The sequence below is a fragment of the Panulirus ornatus genome, chromosome 9 (assembly GCF_036320965.1).
Source record: "Panulirus ornatus isolate Po-2019 chromosome 9, ASM3632096v1, whole genome shotgun sequence".
In the NCBI taxonomy this organism is placed as follows: Eukaryota; Metazoa; Arthropoda; class Malacostraca; order Decapoda; family Palinuridae; genus Panulirus; species Panulirus ornatus.
In genome coordinates this window covers 39,514,395-39,541,480 of record NC_092232.1, presented here as the reverse complement: position 1 = coordinate 39,541,480, position 27,086 = coordinate 39,514,395, and the positions used below count along the sequence as shown (strand labels likewise).

Here is a 27,086-nt window from a genome sequence, read left to right as displayed (position 1 = left end):
AACTTCCTCTCGGGGAAACTGAAAAACATGTCTCTGATGTTTCTTTTACAGAAATATACCAGGGAGAATGTACCATGTGAGGCAACGTGCGGAAAAATTAGATGGAGAATTATGTTGGTGTTAGACTATAAGATGTGACATCGACAAAATTATATGGATTTCCGCTAACAAAACATCAGATGCTGTAGGAGGTTAGTGTTGACGGAAACACGTTGTTCGCCCATCATATGTTTTCAGAGGCGATACACCGCTCAAGTTTATTTTGGATACAAGCATATGAGGCTCCCAGGTTGCTATCATCGTATAACTGATCGCTGAGACTAGTATTTCTAACGGTGTGGACATCAGCAATCAGCCCGTGTGTCTCAGGCTATATTGAGGGAAGGATGTTCTTTCTTTACTATTCCAGGCTGCCACTTCATCGTGGGAATCTCTGCTTTGGACTCTGCATTCCCTCCACCTATGCTTCAAGACTTTTGGCTCTTATCTTACTACGGAGGAGAAAGTCCGACTTCTCGACTGGAGGCAAGAAATTTGGGGTTCAACACGTGAGATTTCTATGCTCGGTGGGCGCTCAGAACGCACGACCAGGCGGCTCCTTCCTGCAACACGTCATCTGTACCTCGCCTCAATCAGCAGATCAAGACCCTATGGACCCAAATCATAGATCTAGAATACTTCAGGTACCGTACCAGTTCCATGCCCAGATGTCTGTAGATGGTAGTCAAGGTCAGAGGAAGGATGATGAAGAAACAGAATGTGACTACCTTTGAAATATATGGGGGAGGCGGGCAATGTGTTTTGCAGACAATGTATATCGCCAACTTGAATATTGGAACTATAGACAACGTCTATACTTTTCAACAAGTGAAAAAAAAAATTGCTGTTGTTTTCTGTATTTTCTGACAGAGAGAAGGGAGTTATGATGGGAATATTTGACAAGGTGGTAATGAAATTGTTTCCCTGTGGTGAAACCTACAATGATTTCTTGTCTTTTTTCCCCACGTTACCCCCTAAGATGCAGCAAAGTTTGAGATGAGAAAAATAGATTATCTATTTCTACAACTGAGTAATTGGTTGTTTCATTTATTTTACTATAAGCATTGTGATAATATACATAATGTATGATTATTGTGTGAAATAAAATATATTGTGCCTTTTTTGTTCAATATTGCCTTTTTCTGTTGTTTTTCTTGCCTGTTTGCCAAGCAATATTTTTTCTTCAAATGCCTAAGTATCCGAGCTCTACTTATTGATGATGGCGCGAGATTGTTTGAAGATTGAAACCCAACAGTCCACGAGGGAGTGAGGCAGACAGGAAGGACAGTTTCGTGGGTTAAAGGAGTGACATTTGACAGCCACTGATCCTCGCAATACCCGACCGGTTTTACACTTCCCCGGTGGATGACTGTCTACCTGGAGGGTTTAGCGGGTGTTCTTATGGTGGATGACAGTCTACCTGGAGGGTTTAGCGGGTGTTCTTATGGTGGATGACTGTCTACCTGGAGGGTTTAGCGGGTGTTCTTATGGTGGATGACTGTCTACCTGGAGGGTTTAGCGGGTGTTCTTATGGTGGATGACAGTCTACCTGGAGGGTTTAGCGGGTGTTCTTATGGTGGATGACAGTCTACCTGGAGGGTTTAGCGGGTGTTCTCATGGTGGATGACAGTCTACCTGGAGGGTTTAGCGGGTGTTCTCATGGTGGATGACAGTCTACCTGGAGGGTTTAGCGGGTGTTCTTATGGTGGATGACAGTCTACCTGGAGGGTTTAGCGGGTGTTACAGGGGCATATGTAAGTACGTGACTGCTGGCTCTACGCTTATCTCCCTTAGGATGTGGTCGTGGCGCGGCTCCTGAGGTGAGCGGCGGCGGATGCCGGTTTGTGTTTAGTTTGCAGGAGGCTTGCAGGTAAGGCCGTGGGTCCCGATGTCACGGATGCTGCTCGTGACGGGCGAAAGAGATGTCCCAAGCGAGTCCTGCCGAAGTTGGACGTGGGAGGTAAGAAATCAAAAGGAAACCTGCAAGGAAGATGACACATCAGAGTCACGTAGGGGACTTCTACCGACGGAGGGGGCACCCTAAGGGCGGTCTGAGTCTGGAGTGACATGACCAAGACTTCAGAGGCAGGAAAGGCAGGACACGAAGATGGACTGGGAGGCCCTTAGGAATAGGAAAGAACGCTGACTGGTGTATCCGTGGGATGAGCCACAAGCTCATTCCTCTGGGAAATACTACGTCAGTTGAGGTTACCGTCAGTAAGGTGACACTTGCGGAGCGACACTATGTTGCTACACTTATCCTGAGGAAAAGAAAGCGGGGAGGGTAATGACAAAAAAAGAGCAATAGGCAGACTGAGAAATGGGAAGAAAAGGATAGTGGGAACGAGGAGGAAATACAGAATACAAATAGAGACATCGTTGAGAGAGGGACCAAGTGCTAGCTCTTATTGGAAAGTTCGTTCATTAGTCTCGTTCTCAAATTGTAGGTCGGTGATTGTTCAGCCAGAATTTCAAGAATTAGTACACTTTTCGCCTGCTTCGTAATTCTATATCATGTATATCTAGATCACCTTGATAATGTACTGGTTATTAATCAATCTGTGTTATCAAGTTGGCAATGCGTCACATGCAACAGAATGTATTATGCAATTCACTGGAAGATTGCACCAACAGGATGCATTAACCTGAAGACGTGTCCAGATCGTGAGAGAGAGTGCCGGCTCAAACCTACTTTCTCTTCCGCTACCTGCACATCCGATTTGATAAATGGGGAACAATTAGATATCTTAGTTATGTTTTGATTCTTTTTCTAAGTGGTTAGAACGATTCCGAAATTGAATGATGACATGTTACATTGATATTACAGTATATAAGAAATATCCATCGTTTGAAGCAAGAAGCTTCTAAAGATACAATTCATTCATCTCCAAATTCTTTTAGTATTTTTAATATCATTTTGTAAGGTTTCTTTCATTATATATATCTCTCTCATTGTAATGATCCATATCCTTCCTTTATCATGAATAATGAAGACGAAGCCAAATCCAGTTCCGAATGACACACTCCCGTTTTTCTTATCCATAAGAATATTTCTGATTGGACGGTGATAAAAAAAATTACTCATAATAAAAGTTTTTGTTTATCAAGCGTATTTTTGTGGGGCAGGTTAGAGCAGCAGTATAAAACCCAGGTGGTGCAGTGGTTTGAATGGAAGCGGCAAGTGTGAGGCAAGGCAGACGTGTGGCAGCAGCCCTACCTGTATCAGCTGACGCCCTGACGCCCTCGTTAGCGTATGTTCCTCACTGGAAAATCTTAGCATGGCAGACGAAACCACTGAGAAGATGACCGAGATGACTTTAGGTAAGTTTATATCGTACTTCTTGTATGTCGTGTCTGAAAAGTTGCTGTAGTGATTTGTCAATGTTTGGCCGGAATGTGTTTGTGAGTTGGGCTCAACTTTGGCAGGAGGAAACAGTTGGTACATATCTAGGGAAACTTTTACGTTATTCACAGTCTTCACCCTTATTAGGCAAGATCAGGATAGGTTTGGTTGGCTCATGTGCTTCATCACAAGCCATATTAATCATCAATAAACACGATTTGATAGACTCATTAACTTGAGGGCTAATGAACTTGATGTTTTTAATTATATCCAGTTCTGCATTGGTGTTGGTAACTGTCCATAATTCCTAAGAATTAGGTATTTCTACCCAAATTGAAAAAGTTTTGATTTTGTAGCTGATTTTATTCTTGTACATCAATGTGATAGCTGTAGATTCTAGATATTGCAATATTGTAACAGGACCACAATGGAAGTAAGTGTTCTGTGGTTTTTGTCATCCTTGGCAGTGTTTTGTGTCATTGTACTTTTGATGGCTATTAAGTCAAATCGTACAAAAGAATGAGTTGAATTATTTGAATTCAATTGCAGTCAGTTAGAAGATTAAAATGTTATGACGGTAACTTAATTCACAATATACCTTATAGTATGGGGTTGTTAGGGAGGTAAATGCAAGAGTTTTGGAAAGAGGGGCAAGTATGAAGTCTGTTGGGGATGAGAGAGCTTGGGAAGTGAGTCAGTTGTTGTTCGCTGATGATACAGCGCTGGTGGCTGATTCATGTGAGAAACTGCAGAAGTTGGTGACTGAGTTTGGTAAAGTGTGTGGAAGAAGAAAGTTAAGAGTAAATGTGAATAAGAGCAAGGTTATTAGGTACAGTAGGGTTGAGGGTCAAGTCAATTGGGAGGTGAGTTTGAATGGAGAAAAACTGGAGGAAGTGAAGTGTTTTAGATATCTGGGAGTGGATCTGGCAGCGGATGGAACCATGGAAGCGGAAGTGGATCATAGGATGGGGGAGGGGGCGAAAATTCTGGGGGCCTTGAAGAATGTGTGGAAGTCGAGAACATTATCTTGGAAAGCAAAAATGGGTATGTTTGAAGGAATAGTGGTTCCAACAATGTTGTATGGTTGCGAGGCGTGGGCTATGGATAGAGTTGTGCGCAGGAGGATGGATGTGCTGGAAATGAGATGTTTGAGGACAATGTGTGGTGTGAGGTGGTTTGATTGAGTGAGTAACGTAAGGGTAAGAGAGATGTGTGGAAATAAAAAGAGCGTGGTTGAGAGAGCAGAAGAGGGTGTTTTGAAGTGGTTTGGGCACATGGAGAGGATGAGTGAGGAAAGATTGACCAAGAGGATATATGTGTCGGAGGTGGAGGGAGCAAGGAGAAGAGGGAGACCAAATTGGAGGTGGAAAGATGGAGTGAAAAAGATTTTGTGTGATCGGGGCCTGAACATGCAGGAGGGTGAAAGGAGGGCAAGGAATAGAGTGAATTGGAGCGATGTGGTATACCGGGGTTGACGTGCTGTCAGTGGATTGAATCAAGGCATGTGAAGCGTCTGGGGTAAACCATGGAAAGCTGTGTAGGTATGTATATTTGCGTGTGTGGACGTATGTATATACATGTGTATGGGGGGGGTTGGGCCATTTCTTTCGTCTGTTTCCTTGCGCTACCTCGCAAACGCGGGAGACAGCGACAAAGTATAAAAAAAAAAAAAAAAAACCTTATAGTATATTAATTTATTAGTATGACTTCCCAGTGTAATTAAGTTAGACTAGTATGCAGTTATTGGTGCTTTTTTATGACCACCTCTTAACTTTTCATTATAGATTTATTCTACTATCACTTAGTATTTTATTTATCACAGTTGTTCATAAATTGGTTTGATGTGGGCAAGTTGATAATTTCATTGGTAATCTGTTCCAAGAGCCCATCACTCTTTGTGAGGAGAAGTACTTTCTAATGTTTTTTTACTATTTTGTTTTTCAAAATCTTGTGATCATTACTTCTTAACTCATTTCAAGTCTCTTGAAAGAAATGAATTTATTCAATCTTCTTTTGACAGGTTTCTTAATTCTGGAATTATTTTATTATCTCTGTGGACTTTCACTTGCTAAAGTATCTAAAGCTTTCCCTAAATAAGGAGACCATGCTCGAACAGCAAACTCTGTGTGGTCTCGCATAACTTTTAGATAGTACTAAGAATGACTTCAGCACATATAGTCGAACAAGCATTTTATCAACCTCACCATTTGATTGGCTTTTTCTCACTGTATCACATATGGTTTGTAAATTTCATGGCCCTTCTCATCAGTACTCCTAAGTCTTTTTCCTGATTAGCAGCTGCTTACTTTTTACCAAACATCATTTGATCTATTTGGACTTCACTTTGATCAAAGTGCATCATCTTACATTTATCTGATGTAACTTCAAATTTCCTTGTATATGACCAAGTCATTAGTTGTGGTAAATCATCATGAGTATCTGCTTTGTCTGCTCTGTTGTAAATTTTCGTTTGATCTGCTAATGAATCATAGACTGGTTCTATATCACCTGGGAGATAGTATGCAAATATCCAGAATGAAAATTTGCCTCGGGAAGGGTCCCTGAGGTACTCCACTTTTCACATCAACCCATTTGACATTGTTCCGTTTACTGGTTCACTGTTTTCTGTTAGTAAAGAATGCCTCAGTTCAGCCCAATATATTCCCATTTACTCCAATTTGGAAAGTTTAGGTAGCAGTCCTTGGTGTGGTACACTATCAGATGCTTTCTTAAAGTCGCAGATTCACAACTTCAAAAGGTTTACTACTTTTATACATACTTCCACAGTCTTCGAGCATTTCTGGTAGATTTGTTGAGCATGATCATCCATGTATAAATCCAAGAATGAGTGAAAAGAGAGATTGCTATCTAGGAGGGCAAAATTGGGTATGTTTAAGGTATAGTAGTCCCAGCATTATTATATGGATGTGAGGCATGGGCTGTAGATAGGACTGTGCGGAGGAGGGTGGGGGTGTTGGAAGTGAAATGTTTGAGGACAATATGTGGTGTGAGGTCGTTTGATCAAGTAATTAATGGAAGGTAAGAGAGTTGTGTTAATAAAAAGTATTTTAGAGAGAGCTGAAGAGGGTGTGCTGAAATGGTTTGAACATACAGAGAATGACTGAGGAAAGTTTGACAAAGAGCATGTATATGTCAGAAGTGGAGGGAACAGGGAGACGAAATTGTAGATGGAAGGATGGAGTGTAAAAGAGTTTGAGCAAACAGAGCCTGAACATGCAGGAGGGTGAAGGGCATGCATGGGAGAGTGATTTTGAACAATGTGGTATACGGAGGTCAATATAATGTCGATGGACTAAACCAGGGCATGAGAAGTGGCCAGGGTGAACCATGGAAATATTTTTGGTGCCTGATTGTGGATTGGGAGCTATGGTTTTGGTTCATTACACTTGAAAACTAGAAATGGATGTGGCCTTAGTCCATCTGTTCATGACACTATCTCATTATCACGGGAAACGGCTGTTATGGACATAGGAAAATCCAAGTAGAGAAGGTTAAGTGGAGGCAACAGTGGTGGTATGAGAAAGAACAGAGCTGAGCTACAGGGAAAGCTTAGAGGCTTTGAATTCATCCTCCTTGGAAGAAAGAAGAGTGAGATATGACCTGATCACAAACTTGTAGGTTTTGAAACAAATCAACAACATGGACAGTTAACAGTTCTTTAGGAGTTGTAGGGATAGAGGAAACAAAGGAAGTAACATGAAGTTGAGCAAAAAACTTGTTAAAAAATGATGGAAAGAAGTAACTTTATAGTACAAGAGTTTTGGAATAATGGAATCAAATGACAGAGGACATAGTTTATTCAGACTACATGATAAGATTTTAATCATAAGTGTTACATGTGCCACACGATTATTGTGTGGCCATTGGCAACTCAAGGGTGGGCCATTTTGATTTCTGTTTCTTTCCCCACCCCTCAAAGCTTGGAACTATCTACTGTTTCATGTCTTTCCTGTTCAACAACTGTGACCCGTCACATTTCAAAAAACAGGTTTTTTTTTTTTTTACTTTATCCATAATTCATAAATACTTTCCCTTGTCCCTTTCATTAGCCTCTATATTTCATCTAAGGCCCAGCCTTAATGTGGACTTTTGTCCATGACCAAAACCTGGAGCATGAAAAAGAATAATCGCCTTAGGCCAGGCTGTATCTTCATCAGTTGAGCTGTGTACAAAATCTTCAAAGACAGAAGTTATGAATTAGAAGCCAGGTTAGGTGAATTTGAAAATCAATATTTTGGATGTTAAAAAAGGGGATGGGACCTGCTGGTTATCTTCTTCAAATGGCAGAAATCAGTACCATGAAACGTAAGATTATATGTAGTGTAGGAAGAAAATGAGAGCAAGCAAGAAAAAGGAATTTGTAATATGAAAAAGAACTGAAAAATATTTCCTTGAATATGTTAGAATCAAGAAGAAAGTTAAGGATACCACCTAACTCTTCCTCCTCTTAGTTCTCCATAGCACAGCTGTCATCATTACCCAAACTCTTTGAATAGGTAACCCATACAACATGGGCAAAGACTCAGTCATTCCTCTACCACTGTACTTACAGTCTCATACAACATATTCTGGATGGCTTCTGTCAGCCAAAACAACCCCTCTTGCATAATTTTAGTAGCAGTAGACATCAGCATAACACTTGATATTATCCCTAGAACATATTAATACAAAAGATACTTGACCTCACCCTCCACAACGAGAAAAAATGGCAAGGGCATTGCCCCAAAACCCTCTAGCTTTGCAATGGAATTCCCGTGGGAGCAGTTCTTAATCCAGCCTATTCTACATGACCTCCCACTACCTCTTGAAGACCAAGGTATAAAGGTCCAGATATGCAGATGACCGTACCAAGGCTTCACATCACATGACACCACAAAAGCAGCAACAAACATAGAACACTATATTACACAATTAGAACAGTAACTTGCTATAACAGAATGTCTGCACCTGCTGTTGTTAAAAGAAAATTCACAGCTTCTAGCAGCTTTCCTCCCACACCTTATACTCTTAAGACCTTCTTCAAAGCATTTCTATCATCCCTATCATGTGCCTTCTCCAGATCCATAAATGCTACATACAAATCGATCTGTTTTTCCAAGTATTTCTCACATTCTTCAAAGTGAACACCTGATCCACACATCCTTTACCACTACTGAAACCATACTGATCTTCCCCAATCTGACACTGTACATGTCTTCACCCTCTCAATCAGTACCCTCCCATACAATTTCCCAGGAATACTCGACGAACGTATTCCTCTGTAGTTTGAACACTCGCCTATATTCCCTTTGCCTTTGTACAATGGCATTATGTATGCATTCTGCCAATCCTCAGGCACTTCACCCTGATCCATACATACATTGAATATCCTTACCAATCAATCAACAACACAGTCATCCCCTTTTTTCATAAGTTCTACTGCAATGCCATCCCAACCACTTCGACCAAAACACCCTATATCTGCCACTCTATCATCAAACACATTCAACAAACCTTCAAAATACTCACTCCATCTCCTTTTAACATCACCACTACTTGTTATCACCTCCCCATTAGCCCCCTTCACTGATGTTCCCATTTGTTCCCTTGTCTTAGGCACTTTATTTGCCTCCTTCCAAAACATCTTTTTATTCTCCCTAAAATTTTTTTTAATGATACTCTATCACCCCAACTCTCATTTGCCCTCTTTTTCACGTCTTGCAACTTTCTCTTGACCTACTGCCTCTTTCTTTTATACATCTCCCACTCATTTGCATTATTTCCCTGCAAAAATAATAATCTTACTTCTTCATCCCACCACTCACTACCCTTTCTAATCTGCCCACCTCGAACACTTCTCATGCCACAAGCATCTTTTGCACAAGCCATCACTGCTTCCCTAAATACATCCCATTCCTCCCCCACTCCCCTTACGTCCTTTCTTCTCGCCTTTTTCCATTCTGTACTCAGTCTCTCCTGGTATTTCCTCACACAAGTCTCCTTCCCAAGCTCAATTACTCTCACCACTCTCTTCACCCCAATATTCTCTCTTCTTTTCTGAAAACCTCTACAAATCTTCATTTTTGCCTCCATAATATAATGATTAGACAACCCTCCAGTTGCACCTCTCAGCACATTAACATCCAGAAGTCTCTCTTTCGCATTCCTATCAATTAACACATAATCAAATAACGCTCTCTGACCATCTCTCCTACTTACATATATATACTTATGTATATCTTTCTTTTTAAACCAGGTATTGCCAATCATCAGTCCATTTTCAGCACATAAATCTACAAGCTCTTCACCATTTCCATTTACAACACTGAACACCCCATGTATATATTTTTTTTTTTTTCCGCTGTCTCCCGCGTTTGCGAGGTAGCGCAAGGAAACAGACGAAAGAAATGGCCCAACCCACCCCCATACACATGTATATACATATGTCCACACACGCAAATATACATACCTACACAGCTTTCCATGGTTTACCCCAGACGCTTCACATGCCCTGATTCAATCCACTGACAGCACGTCAACCCCGGTATACCACATCGCTCCAATTCACTCTATTCCTTGCCCTCCTTTCACCCTCCTGCATGTTCAGGCCCCGATTACACAAAATCTTTTTCACTCCATCTTTCCACCTCCAATTTGGTCTCCCACTTCTCATTCCCTCCACCTCCGACACATATATCCTCTTGGTCAATTTTTCCTCACTCATTCTCTCCATGCGCCCAGACCATTTCAAAACACCCTCTTCTGCTCTCTCAACCACGCTCTTTTTATTTCCACACATATCTCTCTTACCCTTACGTTACTTACTCGATCAAACCACCTCACACCACACATTGTCCTCAAACATCTCATTTCCAGCACATCCATCCTCCTGCGCACAACTCTATCCATAGCCCACTCCTCGCAGCCATACAACATTGTTGGAACCACTATTCCTTCAAACATACCCATTTTTGCTTTCCGAGATAATGTTCTCGACTTCCACACATTCTTCAAGGCTCCCAGGATTTTCACCCCCTCCACTTCCGCTTCCATGGTTCCATCCGCTGCCAGATCCACTCCCAGATATCTAAAACACTTTACTTCCTCCAGTTTTTCTCCATTCAAACTTACCTCCCAATTGACTTGACCCTCAACCCTACTCTATCTAATTACCTTGCTCTTATTCACATTTACTCTTAACTTTCTTCTTTCACGCACTTTACCAAACTCAGTCACCAACTTCTGCAGTTTCTCTCATGAATCAGCCACCAGCACTGTATCATCAGCTAACAACAACTGACTCGCTTCCCAAGCTCTCTCATCCACATCAGACTGCTTACTTGCCCCTCTTTCCAAAACTCTTGCATTCACATCCCTAACAACCCCATCCATAAACAAATTAAACAACCATGGAGACATCACACACCCCTGTCACAAACCTACATTCACTGAAAACTATCCCTGGGGATAGGGGAGAAAGAATACTTCCCACGCATTCCTCACATGTCGTACAAGGCAACTAAAGGGGACGGGAGCGGCGGGCTAGAAACCCTCGCCTCCTTGTATTTTAACTTTCTAAAAGGGGAAACAGAAGGAGTCACGCGGGGAGTGCCCATCCTCCTCAAAGGCTCAGATTGGGGTGTCTAAATGTGTGTGGATGTAAGCAAGATGAGAAAAAAAAGGAGAGATAGGTACTATGTTTGAGGAAAGGAACTTCGATGTTTTGGCTCTGAGTGAAACAAAGCTCAAGGGTAAAGGGGAAGAGTGGTTTGGGAATGTCTTGGGAGTAAAGTCAGGGGTTAGTGAGAGGACAAGAGCAAGGGAAGGAGTAGCGCTACTCCTGAAACAGGAGTGGTGGGAGTATGTGATAGAGTGTAAGAAAGTAAATTCTAGATTGATATGGGTAAAACTGAAAGTTGATGGAGAGAGATGAGTGATTATTGGTGCATATGCACCTGGGCATGAGAAGAAAGATCATGAGGCAAGTGTTTTGGGAGCAGCTGAATGAGTGTGTTAGTGGTTTTGATGCACGAGACCAGGTTATAGTGATGGGTGATTTGAATGCAACGGTGAGTGATGTGGCAGTTGAGGGAATAATTTGTATACATGGGGTGTTCAATGTTGTAAATGGAAATGGTGAAGAGCTTGTAGATTTATGTGCTGAAAAAGGACTGGTGATTGGGAATACCTGGTTTAAAAAGCGAGATATACATAAGTATACGTATGTAAGTAGGAGAGATGGCCAGAGAGCATTATTGGATTACGTGTTAATTGATAGGCGCGCGAAAGAGAGACTTTTGGAGGTTAATGTGTTGAGAGGTGCAACTGGAGGGATGTCTGATCATTATCTTGTGGAGGCGAAGGTGAAGATTTGTATGGGTTTTCAGAAAAGAAGAGTGAATGTTGGGGTGAAGAGAGTGGTGAGAGTAAGTGAGCTTGGGAAAGAGACTTGTGTGAGGAAGTACCAGGAGAGACTGAGTACAGAATGGAAAAAGGTGAGAACAAAGGAGGTAAGGGGAGTGGGAAGGAATGGGATGTATTTAGGGAAGCAGTGTTGGCTTGCGCAAAAGATGCTTGTGGCATGAGAAGCATGGGAGGTGGGTTGATTAGAAAGGGTAGTGAGTGGTGGAATGAAGAAGTAAGATTATTAGTGAAGGAGAAGAGAGAGGCGTTTGGATGATTTTTGCAAGGAAAAAATGCAAATGCGTGGGAGATGTATAAAAGAAAGAGGCGGGAGGTCAAGAGAAAGGTGCGAGTGGTGAAAAAAAGGACAAATGAGAGTTGGGGTGAGAGATTATCATTAAATTTTAGGGAGAATAAAAATATGTTTTGGAAGGAGGTAAATAAAGTGCCTAAGACAAGGGAGCAAATGGGAACTTCAGTGAAGGGGGCTAATGGGGAGGTGACAACAAGTAGTGGTGATGTGAGAAGGAGATGGAGTGAGTATTTTGAAGGTTTGTTGAATGTGTTTGATGATAGAGTGGCAGATATAGGGTGTTTTGGTCAGGGTGGTGTGCAAAGTTAGAGGGTTAGGGAAAATGATTTGGTAAACAGAAAAGATGTAGTGAATGCTTTGCGGAAGATGAAAGCCGGCAAGGCAGCAGGTTTGGATGGGATTGCAGTGGAATTTATTAAAAAAGGGGGTGACTGTATTGTTGACTGGTTGGTAAGGTTATTTAATGTATGTATGATTTATGGTGAGATGCCTGAGGATTAGTGGAATGCGTGCATAGTGCCATTGTATAAAGGCAAAGGGGATAAGAGCGAGTGCTCAAATTACAGAGGTATAAGTTTGTTGAGTATTCCTGGTAAATTATATAGGAGGGTATTGATTGAGAGGGTGAAGGCATGTACAGAGCATCAGATTGGGGAAGAGCAGTTTGGTTTCAAAAGTGGTAGAGGATGTGTGGATCAGGTGTTTGCTTTGAAGAATGTATGTGAGAAATACTTAGAAAAGCAAATGGATTTGTATGTAGCATTTATGGATCTGGAGAAGGCATATGATAGAGTTGATAGAGAAGCTCTGTGGAAGGTACTGAGAATATATGGTGTGGGAGGCAAGTTGTTAGAAGCAGTGAAAGGTTTTTATTGAGGATTTAAGGCATATGTACGTGTAGGAAGAGAGGAAAGTGATTGGTTCTCAGTGAATGTAGGTTTGTGGCAGGGGTGTGTGATGTCTCCATGGTTGTTTAATTTGTTTATGGATGGGGTTGTTAGGGAGGTGAATGCAAGTGTTTTGGAAAGGGGCAAGTATGCGGTCTGTTGGGGATGAGAGAGCTTGGGAAGTGAGTCAGTTGTTGTTCGCTGATGATACAGCGCTGGTAGCTGATTCATGTGAGAAACTGCAGAAGCTGGTGACTGAGTTTGGTAAAGTATGTGAAAGAAGAAAGTTAAGAGTAAATGTGAATAAGAGCAAGGTTATTAGGTACAGTAGGGTTGAGGGTCAAGTCAATTGGGAGGTAAGTTTGAATGGAGAAAAACTGGAGGAAGTAAAGTGTTTTAGATATCTGGCAGCGGATGGAACCATGGAAGCGGAAGTGAATCATAGGGTGGGGTAGGGGGCGAGAATCCTGAGAGCCTTGAAGAATGTTTGGAAGTCGAGAACATTATCTTGGAAAGCAAAAATGGGTATGTTTGAAGGAATAGTGGTTCCAACAATGTTGTATGGTTGCGAGGCGTGGGCTATGGATAGAGTTGTGCGCAGGAGGGTGGATGTGCTGGAAATGAGATGTTAGAGGACAGTATGTGGTGTGAGGTGGTTTGATCGAGTAATTAATGTAAGTGTAAGAGAGATGTGTGGAAATAAGAAGAGCATGGTTAAGAGAGCAGAGGAGGGTGTTTTGAAATGGTTTGGGCACATGGAGAGAATGAGTGAGGAACGATTGACCAAGAGGATATATGTGTCGGAGGTGGAGGGAACGAGGAGAAGTGGGAGACCAAATTGGAGGTGGAAAGATGGAGTGAAAAAGATTTGAGTGATCGGGGCCTGAATATGCAGGAGGGTGAAAGGCGGGCAAGGAATTGAGTGAATTGGATCGATGTGGTTTACCGCGGTCGACGTGCTGTCAATGGATTGAATCAGTGCATGTGAAGCGTCTGGGGTAAACCATGGAAAGTTGTGTGGGGCCTGGATGTGGAAAGGGAGCTGTTGTTTCGGGCATTATTGCATGACAGCTAGAGACTGAGTGTGAACGAATGTAGCCTGTTGTCTTTTCCTAGCACTACCTCGCATACATGAGGGGGGAGGGGGATGTTATTCCATGTGTGGCGAGGTGGCGATGGGAACGAATAAAGGCAGACAGTGTGAATTGTGTGCATGTGTATATATGTATATGTCTGTGTGTGTGTGTATATATATATGTGTACATTGAGATGTATAGGTATGTATATTTGCCGATGTGTGGACGTGTATGTATATACATGTGTATGGGGTTGGGTTGGGCCATTTCTTTCGTCTGTTTCCTTGCGCTACCTCGCAAATGTGGGAGACAGCGACAAAGCAAAATGATAATAATGATATTCTTTTCTTTCTTTCATGCTATTCGCCATTGCCCGCATTAGCGAGGTAGCGTTAAGAACAGAGGACTGGGCCTTTGAGGGAATATCCTCACCTGGACCCCTTCTCTGTTCCTTCTTTTGGAAAATTGAAAAAAAAAAATGAGAGGGGAGGATTTCCAGCCCCCCGCTCCCTTCCCTTTTAGTCGCCTTCTACGACATGCAGGGAATACGTGGGAAGTATTCTTTCTCCCCTATCCCCAGGGATAAATAATGATATTATTTATTTATTTATTTTGCTTTGTCGCTGTCTCCCGCATTTGCGAGGTAGCGCAAGGAAACAGACGAAAGAAATGGCCCAACCCACCCCCATACACAATGTATACACACGCCCACACATGCAAATATACATACCTATACATCTCAATGTACACATATATATACATACACAGACACATACTCAGTCTCTAACTGCCATGCAATAATGCCCGAAACCACAGCTCCCTTTCCACATCCAGGCCCCACACAACTTTCCATGGTTTACCCTAGACGCTTCACATGCCCTGATTCAATCCACTGACAGCACGTCAACCCCGGTATACCACATCGATCCAATTCACTCTATTCCTTGCCCTCCTGCATGTTTAGGCCCTGATCACACAAATCTTTTTCACTCCATCTTTATACCTCCAATTTGGTCTCCCACTTCTCGTTCCCTCCACCTCCGACACATATATCCTCTTGGTCAATCTTTCCTCACTCATTCTCTCCATGTGCCCAAACCATTTCAAAACACCCTCTTCTGCTCTCTCAACCACGCTCTTTTTATTTCCACACATCTCTCTTACCCTTACATTACTTACTCGATCAAACCACCTCACACCACACATTGTCCTCAAACATCTCATTTCCAGCACATCCATCCTCCTGCGCACAACTCTATCCATAGCCCACGCCTCGCAACCATACAACATTGTTGGAACCACTATTCCTTCAAACATACCCATTTTTGCTTTCCGAGATAATGTTCTCGACTTCCACACATTCTTCAAGGCTCCCAGGATTTTCGCCCCCTCCCCCACCCTATGATTCACTTCCGCTTCCATGGTTCCATCCGCTGCCAGATCCACTCCCAGATATCTAAAACACTTTACTTCCTCCAGTTTTTCTCCATTCAAACTAACCTCCCAATTGACTTGACCCTCAACCCTACTGTACCTAATAACCTTGCTCTTATTCACATTTGCTCTTAACTTTCTTCTTTCACACACTTTACCAAACTCAGTCACCAGCGCTGTATCATCAGCGAACAACATCTGACTCACTTCCCAAGCTCTTTCTTGTATACATCGCCCACTCATTTGCATTATTTTCCTGCAAAAATCGTCTAAATGCCTCTCTCTTCTCTTTCGCTAATAATCTAACTTCTTCATCCCACCACTCACTACCATTTCTAATCTAACCACTTCCCACTCTTCTCATACCACAAGCATCTTTTGCGCAAGCCATCACTGCTTCCCTAAATACATCCCATTTCTCCCCCACTCCCCTTACCTCCTTTGTTCTCACCTTTTTCCATTCTGTACTCAGTCTCTCCTGGTACTTCCTCACACAAGTCTCCTTCCCAAGCTCCCTTACTCTCACCACTCTTTTCACCCCAACATTCTCTCTTCTTTTCTGAAATTCTCTACAAATCTTCACCTTCGCCTCCACAAGATAATGATCAGACATCCCTCCAGTTGCACCTCTCAGCACATTAACATCCAAAAGTCTCTCTTTCACGCGCCTATCAATTAACACGTAATCCAATAACTCTCTCTGGCCATCTCTCCTACTTACATACGTATACTTATGTATATCTCTCTTTTTAAACCAGATATTCCCAATCACCAGTCCTTTTTCAGCACATAAATCTACAAGCTCTTCACCATTTCCATTTACAACACTGAACACCCCATGTATACCAGTTATTCCCTCAACTGCCACATTACTCACCTTTGCATTCAGATCACCCAGTACTATAACCCAGTCTCGTGCATCAAAACCATGAACACTCTCATTCAGCTGCTCCGAAAACTCTTGCCTCTCATGATCTTTCTTCTCATGCTCAGGTGCATATGCACCAATAATCACCCATCTCTCTCCATCAGCTTTCAGTTTTACCCATATCAACCTAGAGTTTACTTTCTTACACTCTATCACATACTCCCACCACTCCTGTTTCAGGAGTAGTGCTACTCCTTCCCTTGCTCTTGTCCTCTCACTAACCCCTGACTTTACTCCCAAGACATTCCCAAACCACTCTTCCCCTTTGCCCTTGAGCTTCGTTTCACTCAGAGCCAAAACATCGAAGTTCCTTTCCTCAAACATACTACATATCTCTCCTTTTTTCTCATCTTGGTTACATCCACACACATTTAGACACCCCAATCTGAGCCTTTCATGAGGATGAGCACTCCCCGCGTGACTCCTTCTTCTATTTCTCCTTTTAGAAAGTTAAAATACATAGGGGGAGGGTTTCTAGGCCGCCGCTCCCGTCCCCTTTAGTCGCCTTCTTTGACACATAAGGAATGCGTGGGAAGTATTTTTTCTCCCCTATCCTGGGATAGGGGAAATAGATAAATAAATATTTATATTATATATTTATTCTACTTTGTCGCTGTCTACCGCATTAGCAAGGTAGCACAAGGAAACAGATGAAAGAATGGCCCAACCCACCCACATACATGTCCACACACGCAAATATACATACCTATACATCTCAATGTATACATATATATACTCACACAGACATATACATATATACACATGTACATAATTCATACACTGCCTTTATTCATTCCCATTGCCACCCAGCTACACATGAAATAACAACCCCCTGCCCCCGCATGTGCGCAAGGTAGCGCTAGGAAAAGACAACAAAGGCCACATTCATTCACAATCGGTCTTTAGCTGTCATGTATAATGAACCGAAAGCACATCTCCCTTTCCACGTCCAGGCCCCACAGAACTTTCCATGGTTTACCTCAGACACTTCACATGCCCTGGTTAAATCCATTGACAGCACATGGACCCCAGTATACATCGTTCTAATTCACTATTCCTTGCACACCTTTCACCCTCCTGCATGTTCAGGCCCCAATCACTCAAAATCTTTTTCACTCCATATTTTTTCTTTATGCTTGTTTTTTGTATCCCATGTAAGTGAGATAGTGCCAGGAACGGATGAAGAATGGCCCCATTTTCTCACATTCACTCTAGCTGTCATATATAATGCACCGAAACCACACCTACCTATCCACAATCAGGACCCACAGTCAGGACCCACAGACCTTTCTGTGGTTTCTCATGTTTGCCTCATGTTCCCTGTTTCAGTTCATTGATATCACCTCATCTCCTGTACACTGTATCACTGTAATTCACTTTAACCCATGCATACCTTACACCCATGTGCATGCATGTTCATGCCCCAAGTGCTCAAGACCTTCACATCTTTTGATCTCCAATTTGGTTGTCTCCTTCTCCATGTCTCCTCTGCTTCTGACATATAAACCTTCTTTGTATACCTCACCTCACCCATCCTTTCCAGATGTCCAAACCATTTTAGCACACCCTTTTCATTTCTTTCAACCGTACTCTTTTTATTACCAAACCTCTCTCTTACCCTATCACTTCTTATTCAGTCAACTCTCCTCATGATGAATTTCTTACCTGAGGCCAAAACATATGATTTTTTATAAGTACAGTAGTTTTAAGTTTTTATATCTATCTTTTTTCCTACTGTAAAGCACAAAATGACCTTTAGGTTCTAGTGCTTTACAAATTCCTTATGATAATACCATGTTAGTAATGCTATGTTGAGAACATTTAGGGATCTGACAAAAAGAATTCTGAAGAAATTTGGTTTTAATGTGTATCATATTGTACTAAATGTTAAGGCACAGAATTGTTCACTGCATTTGCTACATTTTGATGAAATGTTCTTTTATATGTATTGGATGTTTCTGTAGTTTTATCTTCTTTAATGATATATTGATGGATTTGATTCCAGGAGAAATTTACACATCTGAGAATTCTGGGTCAGATGAAACTGGTGATGGAACTCAGGACAAGCCCTTCAAGACTGCCCTTCAGGCTATGAGGAAGGCTGGCAAAGAACCATTTCCAGTGATATATGTTGATGGCAAGGATGACCAGGTGAGGGGTATTTTAATTAGTGGCTGTATGACAGGGATAGGAGTGCTAACCACATAATTATCCTGTATTGCTGATTCTCATTATACAGTGATATGAATAATGCATGTGGTCATGACTATTATAGAATTAAAGACATTGCTCTCTAAATCATATGGTTTCTTCTTTGAAGCTGAAAAGTTGTCTCTGAATATTGAAAGGTAGTACTTTTGCTCAAAGAAGATTAAGACTGATATCTGTTAGAATGGCCTTCTCTTCTAGGGTGAGAATGGGAAAGTGTTTGGCAGCCCAGGAGCTCACTTGACTTCGTGTCTCCAAGCACTGGATGAACACTTAAGTCATTCAAGCTACATTTTGGGCTATATACCCACCAAGGCTGACAAGGTGGTTCATGACTGTGTCAGCAGAGCATCAGCGTCTAAGAATGGCCCCATTTTACCTTCCCATCCACATTTCATGAGATGGTGGAAACATGTAGAAAGCTTTGGCTCTGATTTAAAAGACTTTCCAGAAACAGATCTTAGTATTCTTTCACAGTTCAGCCTCCCACATGGTAAAGTTCCTCAGGTGAATATAAGGACATATGCTTACCTGCTGTAAAAGTAGTTGATGTTAATTTTCTTTATTGTTGAAGCCTAAGATTGTAACTCGGTAGCTAAAGATGTAAAAGCATAGGCGTATGGGCCAGGGAAGTATTGGGACTTCTGCTCCCCTCTAAAATGAAAATCTGGGCTGATCAATTCATTCCAGCAAATTGTTTCAAGTTCATTGAGAATTGGATAACAATAATTTCATTTTAACCCTTAAACTGCAACGCACATATTTTGTCAGTGCACAGTCAGCTGTGACATGCATTACCAAAGACAACATTTGCACCCTTTTTTTTTCACATCAAGTGTAGCATTCTTTGATGCATTTATAAGATTCTACACTTCACCATGGCAAAACAGTGGTACATGAACAATTTTTTTTTTCTTGAGATTTAGTATTTTTTATTTAAATTTTGTAATATATTTAATTGTTGCTGCACTAAATGTAGCATTCATAACTGCTTTCATAAACTTCAGCAATCCACTATGGCAAAACAAAGGTAGGTAAAAGATTTATTTTTACCTTTTCCATGCCTGTTTTTATATATCTAATTTTATGAAAATATGACTTTTAAAGATGATTTTCTTACTTTATCACATAGTGGTATCCAAATTGTTTGGTAGCTGCAGTTTAAAGGTTAACCATTTCAGTGTCAAATTTGAAAAATGAGGTGGATTTCCCAGACTTATTTATGGGAACTCCATAAGTGAGTCACATATAGATACATAACAAACTAATAGATATATAACAAGTTTTAATGATATTGATCAGTGTCATTGTATGAATTCAAGTGTATTCTCTTTTAACTTTAAAATTGGGCAAATTATTGCTTGCACACCCAAAAGGATTTGGGCCCCTACGCTTATGTTCATGAGTAACATTGATGAATCTTTATTTTCCAGTGCCACAAAAATTTCTTTTGCTGTTACTATTAGATTGTGAACAAATAATTGCATAAGGGAAATTCATGGAACTATGAATCTCATAACTTTATTTGTTTACAGTCTTCTGGTGTATGTTTAATTTATGGCAGTAACACAGTAGAAACTGAAATACATAAACCCATTCACTGCACATAGGGCACATGTGACAGTAAAATTGTTTTTTACACTATGGCTGCACATGTACGTTTTTAACTCTTAAATTGGTTGCCTTTGCCTCTTGGCAAAATATATAGCTATTAATAATTGTTGGCCCTTGTCTAGCAAAGGCTCGTAGCGCAACATTTTACTGTAGCTACACTCAGGAATTAATGTACAGATTTTTAAGATGATGCTAAGGCCTTACAGTAGCAATTAATTAAAAAACTCATATTTTTTTTGTTCACCATTTTGAATATTCTTTTCCACTGACAATGAAATGATTAAAGATATTGTAAGATCTCTCACCTATGTTGCATTTTGAAATGATGCCAAAGCTAACTAATGTTAGATTTCTCTCTCAGGAGCACTGAAATATTTTTTGCCTGTGGTCACCTTTTAATGATTGCCAGGTCTTCAAGTGATTTTCACATTTTACCATATTAATTATAACTACCTTGCTTTGTCTTTAAAGAAAATAAATAGCAAGATGTTAATGAGTTGCAGGAATTGCATGTTGAGGATCTAACCTATGTGGAACTCGTGCAGTTATTGGCATAAAAAAGGGGGGCAAGAATGATATAAGTACCAGTACATCCTTTACCACAGACAGATTTACAGCTAAGGGCTTAGTAGAATAACCACAGTGGTATTGTGGGGAATAAATCCGTTAAACCCATAGGAAGTGGAAAAGCAGAGACACCAAGCATTCATATGTTTCTCAAGATATTTACAGGACAACTGATAGTATGTCGGTGAGGTAGGGTTATATACAGCGACAGGAAGAAACACACAGCACCTGGTTAGTGTGACCCAAGTTCAAATTTCGGTTTGGGGAGGAAAATAAGGGGTTTACATTTGGCCCATGCCTGACCTCGCCACATTCTTGTATGTATTTAAAGCTTGCTACACATGGGGCTGTTTCCAGATGTACATAGTCAAAATATCAGGTTTGTACACTTCTTTGTTAAGATGCAGATATTTTACATTTCGTACAATGCAAGGTTCAATTATCAGTCTTTGTGTACACTTGATAAACAATGATAACCCAGTATCCTGGACTTCTATCACAAAATATATATGATGTATATCCACATCCTGCATGAAAAGAATCATAATTGCATTCTTGTGCATTAGGGTGTAAATAGGACCAAATAAAACAAGCTTTGAACACACACACGTTGTACTCTGGTCATATCCCCAGGTGTTTTGAGTCCCTTCTTGCCACTGCATGTAACTGTACTGTCTCATTGTACAATTAGTTGCCCTGAAGATGTCTTGAAAAATAGACAAAAGCTTGGTATCCCTGCTTTTCCTTATCTCATGGTTTTAATGGCTCTAAAGGCTTAGGTGTAATATGTGGCACCTACTGCTGCTATTTTTGGAGTGGTGTTAGTGGGCTGTAGGCAGTCATCACCAGCAAGGCACAGCTATCTTGAGTTTTGGGAGAGACAGTAACTATGGCATAGTGAGCCAGTGCTGTGGTACTTACCACAAACCCTATTTCAGGCCCAGAACTCCTCCATGTTCTCATTCTTCTTCTTCTGAGTGAAAATGGAAATGATGAATGCATCTTGTGGGGGGGCATGAAAGGAGGTGTAGTATGAACGGGAATGAGTGGAAACTAGGATGTGCACTTTTGCTACATGAATTAAGTGTTGTTAAGTTTTATGCGTGGCAAGGAGAGATTGTATGTTTGTCGACAAAATGCCAGTAGTCCTTGTGTGGGTGAGTTAAAAAAAAAAAAAAAAGACAGCTACCTGGGTCAGAGGGGTGCAGCTTGACAGCCACTGAAGTGCTGGGTCACTACCCAGCCATCACTAACCCTCCTGATACCAAAGAGGGTAATGCTGTTAATATACCTTCCTGGTCGTTGTCTGCCCACCAACTACTTCTTACAGGTCATAACATAGACAAGCCTATTTCCCTTCCCTCTCCTTCCTAGTAGATACATTTTAGAACATCTGTTAATGGTGGATTCGTAAATGAAGGCCAGCACAGTTCTGTACCTTGTAGGAGTGCGCAAACACAAGCACTGGTTGATATTTGATTCTCTAGCGAGAGGAACACAAAAGTAAGTGTTGGGGGCACACAGGCAGCCAGCTCTCATGAGCATAAACAAAAGTAATACCTATAGAATAGGGAAAGTTACTCAACATTGTGTCATAGAGCCAACAGCTCAAGATTTGAAGTTTGCCTGGGAGAGTTTATAAGCTGGAGCACTTTTGACTCTGTCAAGTAGGGATGCAGAGCTAGAACCACCCTAATGTTAAAGCTGTACTTTATAAAAGGACAGATCAATCCTATGTATAAATGGAACAACTATTCAGAAGAAAAGAAATTTTGACACCTAAACAGGACTCCCACTTTCTTAGAGGCAGACTTAGCTATTTCCATAATGTGGGTTACCAAGATAGAGTGAATGTTACAGTGATACCAAATATGTTCATTGAGTTGAAGTGGAATTACAGAACTGTCAAAAGAGAGAGGGAAGTTTTGAGGAATTTCCTAAAGAGAGATAGGTATAAACTGAGTCTTGAAGGCATTAGATTTGACCAAAGTTTGTGTACTCTTTGAGATATCCTGTCCAAGTCTGAGTTTATTGTGGGAATTGAGACTAAATGCAGATCAAGATCAAGTAAGAAAAGGAGCAGAATCAAAGGATGTGGATGAATGCAGTGTTGAGCTGTTGGTGCATTAGTCCGTATGATTATTTGTAGAAGAAAAGAAATCAGTAATGAATGGGACAAAAATGTAGGTGACTGGACAGAACCCTGAGGGACATCACTGTTAATGGAGAGAGGGGAAGAGGCTGATCCATCAAAAAACATGGAGATAGATCAGAGAGAGCTAGATATGAGGGAGCAAAGTTAGGGGGATGTTTGATCGCTATATTGTGGAGGTGAAGATTTATAGAGGTTTTTAGAAGAGAAAATGTTGGGGAGAAGAGTCATGAATGTGAGCTTGGAAAGGAGCCTTGTCTGAGGAAGTACCAGGAGAGATTGAGTGGAGAATAGCAAAAAGTGAGAGCAAATGATGTGAGAGGAGTGGGTGAGGAATGGGATGTATTCAGGGAAGGAGTGATGACATGCAAAAGATGCATGTGGCATGAGAAAAGTGGGAATTGGGCAGATTAGAAAGGGTAGTGAGTGGTGGGATGAAGAAGTAAAGTTGTGAGTGCAAGAGAAAAGAGAGGTGTTTGGACAGTACTTACAAGGAAGGAGTGCAAATGACGGAGATGTATAAAAGAACGCAGCAGGAGGTCAAGAGAAAGGTGCAAGGGTTGAAAAAGAGGGCAAATGCGAGTTCGGGTAAGAGAGTATCATTAGACTTTAGGGAGAATAAAAATATGTTTTGGAAGGTGAATAATATGAACAAGACAAGAGAACAAATGGGAACATTAGTGAAAGGGGCAAAGGGGGAAGTGATAACAGGTACTGATAGAGTGAGTATTTGGAAGGTTTCTTGAATGGGTTTGATGATAGAGTGGCAGATGTAGGGTGTTTTGGTTGGGGTGGTGTGCAAAGTGAGAGGGCCAGGGAGAATGGTTTGGTTAAGAGAGAAGAGGTAGTGAAAGCTTTGCAGAAGATAAAATCTGGCAATGTGGCAGGTTTGGATGGTATTGCAGTGGAATTTATTAAGAAAAGGGGTGACTTTGTTGTTGATTGGTTGGTAAGGATATCCATTGTATGTGTGGATCATGGTGAAGTGCCTGAGGATTGGTTCAGTAAGATTAAGGGACAAATTTATTGGGATGTAAGTTTAAATGGAGAAAAATTAGAGGAAGTGGAGTGTTTTAGATAACTGGGAGTGGACTTAGCAGCAAATGGAAGCGGAAGTCAGTTACAGGGTGGGGGAGGGGGTGAAGGTTTTGAGATAATGAAGAATGTGTGGAAGGAGAGGATGTTATCTTATAGAGCAAAGATGCATATGTTTGAAGAAATAGTAGTTCCAACAATATTGTATGGTTGCAAGGCATGGGCTATAGGTAGGCTTGTACAGAGGAGGGTGGATGTGTTATATATGAAATGTTTGAGGACAACATGTGGTGTGAGGTGGTTTGATTGAGTAAGTAATAAAGGGTAAAAGATATGTGTGTAATTAAAGAAAGAGGATATACGTGTCAGAGGTTGAGGGAACAAGAAGTAGGAGACTGAATTGGAAGTGGAAAAGATTTTGAGCACTCAGGGCATGAGGGTGAGAGGTGTGCAAGGAATAGAGTAAATTGGAATGATGTGGTATACCGGGGTCAATGTGCTGTCAATGGCCTGAACCTGGGCATGTGAATCATCTGGGGTAAACCATGGAAAGGTCTGTGGGTCCTGGATGTGGATAAGGAGCTGTGGTTTTGGTGCATATATATATCTGACACTAGAGAAAGCAGAATGATTGGTTCAGAAACTGATCAGATTGGGATGCAAAAAGATTAAAACATAATTTACGAATGAGCAGAATTGAACCTAATGTTATTTAATGAAGAAGGATTAGAACAAATAAGTTATGGGTCAAGGGAAGATGCATTATTAGTGCCATATAAAGGCCTGGGAGGAAAATTGATAGAATGTGGGCCAAATGTAAAAATTTGGTTGTCATCATAAATGAGAAATCAGATTTTAGAGAGCATATTGTGAGGATAGTATTACCAGGTCAAGCGATATGTGATATGATTCTGAGAACTTTCTTTACAAGAGATAGAGACCTATTGATGAAGATATTCAAAGTATGTAAAAGAAGCAAAATTGAATACTGTTGTGATGTACATTCACCAACGAAACTATTAGAGATAATCATATTTTAGAGAACTAGGAAATGCTTTACAAGCAGATTTGAGGGGATGGAATATATGAATTATCATGCCAGTTATTGCCCAGTAAGCATATTCTTAATGTGGGCAGGGCCTATGATTAGCAAAAATTCATATATTTTATGAAATGTTTACTCATTTGTTTTTTCTGTTTTAGCTCTGTGATGATAATTTTCTTTACTGTTATATTTCTTCAGAAATATGAAGTGATATCTAAGAGCCAGTTGAAGAAACTAACAAAGCTGTGGAAGGATGTAAGTATTTTAAAACTGAATTGTTTAAATTTCGTAAGTAACACACCATGAACATGAAACTAGACTGATTTGCATCAAAAGGTTAGATTTTTCTTTCAGGCTGTAAATAGCACCTTTACATAGCTCCTCAGAGAGCTTCTTGATTGCTTATTCCATTAATTTGCCATAAGAAATACAGTATGTGTCTTGGTGTTTTTTATATGTATGAGTTAATATGATTACTTACTTTTCATTAGTCATGGTCTTCAGTGATAATAGTAAACATACAGAAATAAGAATGTACCGCTAATGGGTTGGTGGTTTTTACATGCATACATAAATATGATTACTTACTCTTCTATAGTCATATTCCTCTGTGATGATGCAAAGCATATAGTGATAAGAACGTTTGCAAATCATGAACTATTCCTTTAGTATTAGATATCACAGATGTTACATAAATGTGTGGTACATGTTTGGGTTGATTAATTGGAGTAATGAAATAGATTTCTCTTAAGTTTTTACTCGAAATGTTATAGTTATAAGCAGACAGTACTTGGTATAACTATCTTATTAACAGAGAAAGGTGAAATGCAATTGAGCAATGACCCATGAGAATAATTTCCTCACCTATGGACAGGGTCCTGTGTGCTTGTGTATTAGGTTACGAGACACTATTTTACTCTAGAGTTGTATTTACATCTTTGCATTGATGTGTCCCATATGTTATGGGCCCCCAAAGTAATGTGGAAAATAAAGTATTTTTATAAGCATGTATTAATCAGGATTTTTAATGTATGTATGGATCACAGTGAAGTGCCTGAGGATTGGCAGAATGCATGTAAAATGCCCTTTTATAAAGGCAAAAAGAACAAAGGTGAGTAATTAGATTACAGATGTATGATATGTTGAGTTTACTAGTGATTTGTATGGGAGAGTATTGATTGAGAGGGTGGTGGCATGCATAGAGCATAAGATTAAGGAGGAACAATGTCGTTTCAGGAGTGGTATAAAATGTATGGATCAGATGCTTTGAAAGATGTTTGTGAGGAGGATGTGTATGTGGCATTATGGATCTAGAGAAAACGTATGGTAGGGTTTATAGAGATGCTTTGTGGAAGGTCTTACAAATATATGCTGTGGGAGGAAAGCTATTAGAAGAAGAAGAGTTTTTATCAAAAGTGTAAGGCATGTGTCCAAGTAGGTGGAGAGGAGGGTGAGTGGTTCCAAGTAAAGTTTGGTCTTTGACAGGGGTGTTTAATGTAACCATGCCTGTTTAGCTTGTTTATGGATGGGGTGGCGATGGAGGTGATGCAAGAATCTTGTTAGCTGATGACCTAGCACTGGTGACAGATATGACTGAAAAACTACCTAAGTTGGTGTTGAGTTTGTGAGAGTGTAAGAAAGGAGGAAATTGACAGTATATGAATAAAAGCAAGATTGTTAGGTTTAACAGCACAGAGAGAGAGAGAGAGAGAGAGAGAGAGAGAGAGAGAGAGAGAGAGAGAGAGAGAGAGAGAGAGAGAGAGAGATTTAAATGTCTGGGAGTAGGCATGATAGTAATTGAGACCATGGAATGGAGGTGTGTCATGGGGAGAGCCAAAGGTTCTGGGAGCACTGAAGAATGTGTGGAGAGATTACTATCTGGGAGGGCAAAAAGGCTATGTTTGAAGGCATAGTAGTCCCAACAATGTATGAATGCACAGAGGAAGGTTAATGTGTTGGAAATTAAATGTTTGAGATTAGTAAGTAGTGTAAGGAGGGTTGTTAGAGCAAGTACTGATTGGGTAACAGAGAGATGAGGTAGA

General features: G+C 40.8%; 1 protein-coding gene across 2 annotated transcripts in view; it reads left to right on the top strand.

The window, feature by feature from the left end:
- Positions 1–3,034: 3,034 nt before the first annotated feature.
- The window catches only part of AsnRS (asparagine--tRNA ligase), a 160,454-nt gene continuing 136,402 nt past the window's right edge, over positions 3,035–27,086 (top strand). The window contains exons 1-4 of one of the 2 annotated variants that reach the window (XM_071665064.1): positions 3,193–3,360; positions 18,429–18,574; positions 18,833–19,138; positions 25,243–25,299. In XM_071665064.1, the coding sequence (XP_071521165.1) occupies positions 3,318–3,360; positions 18,429–18,574; positions 18,833–19,138; positions 25,243–25,299 (552 nt within the window). In that variant the 5' untranslated portion in view covers positions 3,193–3,317. Of the gene's footprint in view, positions 3,361–18,428; positions 18,575–18,832; positions 19,139–25,242; positions 25,300–27,086 lie in introns of both variants that reach the window. The other variant, XM_071665065.1, reaches the window with a different exon arrangement.